Source organism: Tinamus guttatus, unplaced genomic scaffold, assembly GCF_059628265.1.
Source record: "Tinamus guttatus ecotype Peru unplaced genomic scaffold, ASM5962826v1 Tinamus_guttatus_pri_ptg000639l, whole genome shotgun sequence".
In the NCBI taxonomy this organism is placed as follows: Eukaryota; Metazoa; Chordata; class Aves; order Tinamiformes; family Tinamidae; genus Tinamus; species Tinamus guttatus.
In genome coordinates, this window is record NW_028289173.1 from 3192146 (window position 1) to 3201965 (window position 9820).

The 9820-nt window shown below is 42.6% G+C and overlaps 1 protein-coding gene across 1 annotated transcript in view; it reads left to right on the plus strand.

Annotated features, from left to right (window-relative positions):
• ZNF407 (zinc finger protein 407) overlaps nt 1–9144 on the plus strand; it is a 317252-nt gene extending 308108 nt beyond the window's left edge. Inside the window, exon 9 of the mRNA XM_088535667.1 lies at nt 7796–9144. Within this exon, the coding sequence (XP_088391793.1) occupies nt 7796–9144 (1349 nt within the window). The remainder of the gene's footprint in view (nt 1–7795) is intronic.
• Nucleotides 9145–9820: the final 676 nt, after the last annotated feature.

Here is a 9820-nt window from a genome sequence, read left to right on the forward strand (position 1 = left end):
AACAAGTCCTGTTGTATCTTTCACATAAGTAGTTGGATTCATTGCACTGAGATTGACCTTTGGGGTGGGAAATTTTCTGTCTCTCATGTCAAAAGCTCAGCAACTGCCTTGATAATTAATTCACTTTTATCTTATGCCATGTTTCAGTCAGGGCACAGCTATCCTGGTGATTGATCCTATGTTGTGGTTACACATATGCAATTGAAGGGTCTAATCATTTTTTTAAAGGTGGCATGACCTTCAGCTTTCAGACTAAATGATCACTGTGTTCCTTTCCAGCTTTAAATCTATTATGAAAATAATATATAAATATTATTAGCCACTGGCGATATATATGATGCTCTAAAAGCAAAGAACTGTCTCTTTCTCCATTGATCCAGTTATGAGTTAAAGGCAGTTTTAAGGAAAAACATTAAAAGCTCCTTATGCAGACAGTTATTACCTCCTTATTTGCTTCTGAAGCTGGTTGCAATGCTCCCTCTCTCACACCCTACCAAACACTACCATTTGAGCAGGTGTTCATTACTCCTTTGGTTTGCCTACTTGTATTCCCAGCAGGTGAAAGAGGGAAAGGAGTGTATGGGCTGTATCTCAGCATCCCAGTCAAGAATGACAGAGTTGAGTTTTGTGGGTTACCCTCTTCAGCAGCTTCAGCTGATCTCACTTCATCCCAGCATAGCCCCTCCTTCCAGACAGATTATTCCTTCTAATCATCTGAATCAGTGCTCATTCCAGTAGGATTTGCTGAAGTCTGTAAAACAGAATATGCTCATTCCTCAGGTGCTTTGATTGTCAAAACAGTAGGCTTATCTGATGAGATAAAGCTAACGATAAGTGCATTAATTGCTTCTCCTTATCTGATGAACGTTAGCTTTTGCTGTACCCCCTCCCATAGCTTCCCGCCCCTCGCACGCTGAGAAGCCCTGTCCTTGGAGTCACGGTGGTGCACAATGAGCAGGACTCACCGATGAGGTTTTGTTAGCGTTTACCAGCAACATCTTGGCAGAGGGTGACCTCTAGGACCGTCTCTAAACATTTTCAATTTACAGACTCAAGTATTTCTGCTGTCTTCGCCTCTCATTCTTTTGAAGAGGTCAGCCCTCTGTGAATTTGCCTTAAGAAAGAAGTTCAACATGCCCTATAGACTTAAGCAGCTTAATAGGAATGTGGCTACAATGAGCACAGAACATACAATTCGTTTTAATATTTGTAGAAGAAATTCACATTGTTTTAAGTGTACACAAGCAGCTGCTGTCATTTGGCTATGAGCAGATGTTAGACCTCCAAAAGCTTCGCTGATAATTAAAATACTAACAGTTAGTGTTTTACCCCAGCTGCAGGTTCTGTTTACTGTAAATTTGATTTTAATGGTGCCTCTGTGCAGTTATTGAATAGAGGTTTGTTTTCTACTATACATGCAAAAGTGTCTACAATGAAGACAAATGATTATTTCCTGTAATTTACTCTGGAAGATATGAATATACACTATAACATAGTTGAATTCATAAATGAAATACAGATATGACTATCACGCTGTAAATAGTAGCTTCTGTTATCTTAACTAGCAAAAATAACTAAGGAACCTCTCTATTTCTAGTTATTCCCAAGCATCCACCCTAAAATCTGCTCTGCTTTTCCAATGTGTTGAGATACACCCTGAAGCAAAGGACAGGTGCTCCTTTTTCCTGAATGGGTGCATCAATCAGAATAAATAAATGAATGAATGCAGATACCCATATTTGGTAGATGTACAGAAGAATATAATTCCTGCTTGATATTTTTTTTTTAAAAAAAAAAAGATGTTTCCTTTTATAAACCCCTTACAAGTTTCGCTTCTCTTCAGTGCATATATGTACATCAAATGTCGGAAAGGACTAGCCCATTTCAGAATTGCTAATCCCAAGGGCCTGATTATGCAAACACAGTGCATAATGCAAGCTACCATGTTCAGTCCCTTTGAGACTATTGAGGCTAACTATGGCAGCAAGCAGTACTCTTGATAAATAAATGTTTATAAGAGCAGGGTCCAAATGTATATATTCATGAAAAACAAAAGCCCTTGCTGAGATAATAATAACAAAAAGTGTTTTGTTACTTCTTCATAACAAACTAATTACTGTCTGGGATGAGACCTATTTTAAAAATCCAGATACGTTTCTTATGATCAGTGCTTGTGGGTTGTTTTCTTATTTTTTCATATTATCTTTTACATTATTTTTCATATTGTTATATGCTCTGCCTGCCCAGGAAACCGAATTCTCCAATATGACCAGGGTACAGCCCGAACCTCTAGAAATCCGAATTCTGATGCAGAAGTGTTACCAACGCACTTCCCAGTTGCACTGAGAGGGTTATGGCAGAAGGGGCATCAATGTCAGCTCTTCCCAAACTGACGGCCCGTGCAGCCCTTGAAGCTGTTGCAGCCCTTGAAGCTGCAGAGAAATGCCCAGGCAGGCTCGTGTCCTTGTCCCTGGCTGCTAAATCACACTATAAGAGCCAGCTAAAATAATCTGAATATATTCCCAACCCAGCTTGGCCCTACAAGTAATGGCTGTGTATACTGCGGTGAGGTTTTTGTTCACAAGTAGGGCTTGAGATTATAAACCTTGCGCAGAGGCAAATGGGTAAAATGGAAAATGGCAAAAAGAGAAAAAGCGGTCCAGGAGAAAATCTCAGTCAAGGTTATGGTGTCCACGCTTTCTCGTGGCACATATTTATCATCATCAGTGGAATTTTGGGGAAGGATAGTTTTTTGTTTGCATAGCTTCACTTGCACTAGGCTATGGAGTATTACTTTTGACCTTGAGCGCAGGCAAAGAAAACCTGATTTTTTTCTCAAAGAAATCCTTTTCCTAAAGGTTAATTAGGCACTGGAGGGAAACTGAACCAAACCAAACTGCCTAAAAACCTGAACCAAATTGCTCTGCTGTTTATTTTGGTGATTTTTTTTGCTTGTTTATTTATTGTTGCTGTTGAAATAGTCCTCCAAGCTATGAGAGGTAAAAGTAAAGTAACAAGCAGGAAATTTTAGTCTGGTTTTCAAAAGAAAAAAGAAATACATAAATACTGCCATTTACATATTAAGGAAGCTAGAAGGACATTTCCTTCTTTGTGTAAGCTACTGGAAGATTAAAACTTCATGCTTTTGTCAAGCAGTTCTTAGAAGACCTTGAAGTTTCTAAACATGATGGACTGGTTAAGGACAAAGCTAGAAGCCAAGGATATTTTGATTTCGAGCCTTAGATCTGATATTACTGGATTTTTAAGTATAAAATGAACAATCAACATTATTTGGAAATTATTTTTCTTAATTTTTTTTTTACAGTAATAGCATCGGCGAAAAAAAATGGTTATTGTACTGATATCTTTAGATTTAAATATCTGGTGTCAATGATGAGTTTCTTTTAGGTCTCTTAGAGAACTGTTAGTTGCCCTGTATGTTTGCTTATTAGCATGGCTTTACAAACGTCTTTGTGGACGTAACACTTCTGACAGAGTCGTTCTGATTTGCTGATTTATTTTACTTCTTCTATCCATTCTGGTTTCTAACCAGCGATTCATCCCATTTTCTCTCCGTCAGTAGAAGACAAGAACAAGCCTTCTCAACCGCTTTTCTTTACTAGCCTAACTGGCTGGTCTTGAAAATGTTGGCCCATGCACTGCTTCTAGATAAAAACCTTGCAAGAAGGAGAGTTCCTCGTTAAAGAGCTGAGATGAATATCTGAAAACTGGGGTATATTATTGTGGTGTCCCAAAATCAAGGAAAATTCCAAGGTGATGACATTAGGCACCAATTCTTAGGATGCGCTTAATTAATGGAAGTGGTGGTCAGCAAAGAAGGAAAAATGAAATGCAGAATTCTAGCACTTCCTCAGGGCCTGAATTATGCCTTTATGAATCTGAGCAGTGGAGTTATTTATTGTACTATTCAAAATATTGTCCTGTCAGTAAGCAGCTTTCAAAATACAAGACTCACTTGCTAGTTCGTTTGATGGGAACAGTTTGTCTTGACTGTTAATGTGGCCAATATAAGTGTAATTATATATGTCATTTAAATTCCTTGGAGGTTGTACTTAATTTCATCAAAAAGTCCTTCTTTGTATTTGCCTTATCTAATAATAGTTGCATCTTAGAAGATATCAGATATTAGTATTTGTCAATCAATAATGTCCCTAAAGACTGAAGTATGAAGCTGTAGGTGTTGCTGTTCCGCGAGCCAGGAGGGAGCTCTCAAGTGCCGGGTTTGCCCTTGCGGTGCCCACGCGACGCCCCGCGGCGGCCAGCGCGGTGCCTGCGGCACGAGGAGCGGCGTCGCGGCGCCTCGCTCGGAGCCGCGTCCCTTCAGGGCCGTCTTTACCTGCTACGCGATGCATGAAATCTACTCGCTGTTTTAGAACCGCCGGTGGCCCCTGACCCCTCGCGTGGAGACACAATGTGACCTTTCCATTGTCACCCGCTTTCATTCTCCTGAAAATTCTATGAATTTTTATTACAAGTTTTTTTAAACCGAGCTGAGGCTTCAACAAATTACTTGACACAGATGAGATGAAGTTGTTGAAGTAGTGTTAGATAAGTTTTACAGCCAGCATGTGTGCTGCTGAACAGTACAAAGCCAGTGTCCTACAATGTCATACACCAGTAACTGCTGAGCCTACTATTGGATAAATACATCATTTTATGGAACATTGATTGTTCTATAAACCCAATGGAGTATTATGCTCTATGATCAAACCATTTAGATTGTGTGTAGAGCACAGAAAATGCCATATTCAGGATGGTACTAAAAGTGCCATTTGTGTATTTTATGGATGTCATTACGGGGGAAACTTCTCTCTGTAGGCCCTGTTTACTGCAAAATTTTTTAGTCTGTAATGACATTTTTCATTCACAACGTATGCCTTCAAGAGAGGGGGCCCTTGTTTTATTTGTTTCATTCGAGTTTACTGCACAAATCCTGTACATTTTAATTAAATGTAAGCTTAACAAAAGAATAAGGTATTTATTCTGTGGGGAGCAAATGGTGACAGTAACGAAAGAAAAAAACAGATGCACAAAAGAAAGTCAGGTATTGAGCGAAAGAGAGGGAAAGAGGTACTAAACCCTATTTGTAGTTTCCCAGAAGCACATTAAACATCAAAGCATGTCTTTTAGCCCTATTTCGGGAGTTTGTGGTCTCCGAGAATTAAAATAACCTGCGAATATGGATTTAATGTCTGAAAAATCTTGACATTTTCAAATAAAAAAGTAACAGTCGCTCCGGACTCCAACTGATAAATAATGGCTGTGCTGAAATGAGAGACTTTTGGAAAGAAACCAGTTCTGTGATCATTGCACCCCTAGATATGAAACACCTCTTTACAAATTGTCTGAATATGAGTTCTCGTATCATTATGTTTTGTCATTTTAATGCCTATTTGTGTATCTCCTTAATTTGCAATGACATGCAGTCAGCAACAAGTCCAGTTTTCCCAATATTAATGTGGGCTTGTATTGCAGCTTGTGTATGCCATGTCAGCCAACACTTACCCCTTCTCTTTGCCCATTTTTAAGAGGGGGTGAGAGGCAGCCAGAATTTAGTAGGGAAACATGATTTGTTGCTACATACAGCCCAATAATGTGACATGTTCCTTAAATACATAGAAATTCCTACAAATGTTGTGTTGGATAGCAGTGCGCCATTATAGACATGTACTGTTCCAAAGTCATAATAGCAGCTAAGCCTCAAAATATGTTGTTTTCTAAATATCTTCCCTCCTTGGCTCTTCACTGTTAAAACAAAAAGAAAACCAGTAAAATCTGCAATTCATATTTACATGAAAAATCACTAAAATTGAAGCTGATGTTCCCAGTAAATTCTTGGTCATAGTCCAGTTAAAATTTAAAGTTGCAGTAGATTCACATTAGTTTAAATGACACTTGAACTTCTACATAGCTCAACATTAATTCATTATAGTTGAAATGGAAGAATCTTCAGTGGGTGAATCTTTTACAATCTGATTGAGGCTGTTACATTTTATAGGAGCCATTTTTCAAAGCTGTACTGACAGCACTCGAAGTTATTAAATTGCTGAATCAAAAGATGGACCTGCAATCGCATTTATGAACTGTGATGGAATAGCTGGGGTTGCACTGAACTGAGGTTAAGATGCTGGTGTAGTTAAGCTTCATCACACCCCTTAGTGACAGCAGTATTTACCCATGTAGTTTACTTTAATGGTCAGGAAGTGGCTTAACCCACCTCTGGATTCAAATAGATTAAGCAAGCAGTGAGAATGGCATAATTATCAGTGCTGCAAGGGATTCACTGGGTAGCTCTTCACCCAAGAGACTTCCCTTTCGATTGCAGAGCAAAGGCTGGAGTTGCACAGATTCCCACATACGGCATTTATTCCAAGACACGAGAACAGGGGGAATTTTTTTTCTCTCCCTTCTGCAGACCAGGGCTTCTCTGAAATGCAGTGATCCTGCATCCTCTATATAAATGATCGTTATCACATGAGAAAGATGCCATGATTTTGCAGTGTGCAAGTGAAAATTATGATTGCAGAGTTATTTTGATTTTGAAATCTCGTGGAAAATGCATGATTTGCAGAGTTATTTTGATTTTGTGCCACATCACTGCCAGGCTCCTCTTTTATCATGTCAACAAAGCAAGATTCCTGAGAGAATTAATTACTTCTGCTCCGTTATAAAGTGTGGAGGAGCTAAGATAATTGTCATTTTATGTTGATTTCCTCTTCCTATTTTTCTGCTCTTTGGGGGGTCTTGTGAATGTCAGTGCCTACAGAGAGCACAGGAAAAGTGGGGTAAGAACCACTCATACCACAGTCAGCTTCCGTGGAGCTTATGCCTGACAAAATGTACTTCAATCGCGTGTGCCAGATTTATCATGCAGTATCTCTCGGAAACACTCTAGCGGTTTAAATTGTTAATTTTCTTTTCCAAAGATAACCTGCCTTGCAAACTAAGATGGAGAAAGTTGCATAACATCAGTTTAGACATCTAAAGATGACATGCAGCCTTTCAGCTTAACAAAATCAGTTCTTATGCTTCCTAGTGCAGTTATCCAGCAGAAGCTTTGCAGTAGAAGATAAATAAATAGGCAGATAACTAAAGAGACCAGCAAGAGTCCAGTCTTCTAAGGATTCATTTTATTGTGGCATTTTAGCTTGGTGCACACCTAGGCCTGCCAAGCTGCGGGAGCCTGCGAGGTGCCAGGTACTCAGTCTCAGTGTTACACAGCCTGCAAGTGTGAACTTCCCTTTAAGCAAATGAGACTTTCTGGTTTTTAGAGTCTAGTTTAATTCTCTGGGGTGTGAGGGTCTGACAGCTCTATACTTCACATAAAAGAGCTCTCTTGGAGCAGCTTTGGAATAATTTTCTTGGCCTTTTGAGTCAGGTACAGTGCCTGCTGTTCACAAGAAGTGCCTTGGAGGCTTGGAAAGTACAATCTTAGCCTGAAATTTGGCCATAAGAGTAATACTGCTTCACCCTAGACAAACAGTGCTGTATCTATGTGTCTTAGTGATAAGATACGACATCTGTTATTCCAGAGGTGTGATTTAAATGTGTATAAGTAGAGGCAAGTTGAATCTGAACTAAAGTATGGATGTGGGCATGGGCAGGTGTAGGGGTAGGGGTGGTCTCAGCAGCAAGGACTTCCCCAGCCTTCCCAAGCCCTTTCTGTACCAGGGAAATCTGAAAATTGTCAAGGATTACTTTTCCTTTTAAGTTGCAGGAGTTATGAGCTGCTACTTTCCATGATGCCCTGCTAACAGCGTATTTTATTTTGCAGGCATTGTATCCAAGTCCTACGAATGTCGACTGAAGGGGCAAGGAGCGACCTTTGTGGAAACTACCAGTCCTTTCACTGCGGCCGCGCTGGGAGAGGTTTCTCCTGTCAAAGAGAAGGTCTTTCGGGGCAGCAGAAGGCAGCCTCCATCACCCGAGCAGGTCCAGCAAGTCATCATTATCCAGGGGTACGACGGCGATTTTGCCATTGATGCCTCTGTGGAGGAGACGGCTGCAGCCACCCTGCAGACACTGGCCATGGCCGGCCAGATGGCGCGGGTAGTGCACATCACTGAGGACGGGCAGGTCATCGCCACGAACCAGGGCGGCCCGCACGTGGGCGGCGTGGGGCCAGGGCAGATCCTCTCCGAGCAGCTGGCAGAAGGCGCCACACAGGTCGTCGTGGTGGAGAGCACCGTGACGGGGCCCGAGGTGGACCAGGCCCTTCCTATGGAGGCAGTTCCTGACGCCAGCAGTGCCGTGCTGCAGCAGATCATGAAGCAGGAGGTTTTAGATGCAGCTGAGGCTGTGGGGCATCCTCCAGATGCCTCCTCAGCACTGGACGCCCTGCTCTGTGCCGTGACGGAGCTGGGCGAGGTGGAAAGCAAGTCTGGACTCCTTGACAGAAGCAGGGCTAGTCACAAAGATTTCTTACAAATGCCAAATCCAGAGACGGCCAATGTTCCCAGTGACTCCGAGGGACAAGAAATACAGATGTTCCATGGAGTTCAAGAGCCTCAGGAAGATGCCGAACCCATGGAAGTAGTGACGCAGGTCGTGCACCCATCGGCTATAATTGCATCTCAGGAGAGAGCTCAGGCTGCCTTCAAGAAAATGGTGCAAGGAGTGCTCCAGTTCGCTGTGTGCGATACAGCCGCGGCCGACCAGCTCATGAAGGAAGGTGTCACTCAAGTCATCGTAAATGAGGAAGGCACTGTGCACATGGTAGCCAGAGAAGGCTCCCAGATCATTATGCAGGAAGCCGCTAGCCACACGCTCAGCATCCAGAGCGAGCACATGGATTTAGTTGATTCAGATGGGCAAATATCGCAGATTATTGTCACGGAGGACATGGTAGCTCAAGCCATGGCCCAGGCTCCCGAGGGCGGCTTCTCCGACGGCACGACCCACTACATCGTCACGGAGCTGCCGTCGGAGGTGCAGGACGAGCCCGGCGTCTACTCGCACTCCGTGGTGGAGGCGGCCGAGTCGCCGGCGGTTCTGCAGGCCGGTGCCGCTCTGAAAGCCAAAGCGCTGCCCCCCGGCGGCGCGGAGGCGCTGGCCAGCATGGTCATCTACGCGGGGAGCGGGGAGCGGGCGCCGCAGGGCCACGGCGACGCCGCGGAGCCGTGAGGCGCCCGCGCCAGCCCGGCCGGGCCCGAGAGAGCGGCCCCGCGCGCGCCCTGCGGCCTGCGCGGCGTCGCGCAACCGACCGCGTTGCGGGCACCTGCTACAGGGGATTACTCAGAAACAAGCATATAAGGGCACAAAAAACGATAAACATCCCCCCCAAATAGGTATTGCTCTGTTCACTGGTTTCCTTGTTTTTTCTAAGTGTTTTTTTTTTTTTACCTCGGGGTGATTCCCTGCCTTACGCCTTTTTTTTTTTTTTTTTCCTGTCTAACATAATCACAGGACTGAAACACTTTCACTTTATACGTACATTTCATGAACGGATAAATAAGCAAAAAATACAAAAGCCATGTCATCGCAATAACAAGGCGATCAGGTAAACGTACATGTTGTAACCAGTGCCCTTCCTTGGTCTGAGGAGAACAAGTGACATTTTGCTTTCTGATATCATACTTTAAAATACCCCTTTTGAAAAATACGTTAGGAAAATAAGGATTCCTTACATCTAAAAATCAAATTGTTAATTGTAGCTTATTCCCTCGTGGCTTCATGTAGGACTTTTCATGCTCAAGAAGAGCTCAAAAAAGCTACACTTCAGAAAATTCTTGATATACATATTCAGAAAAAAAAAAAACTTGATGCCTGTAACTTCCAGTTAATTTTAAGTGAGAGTCCT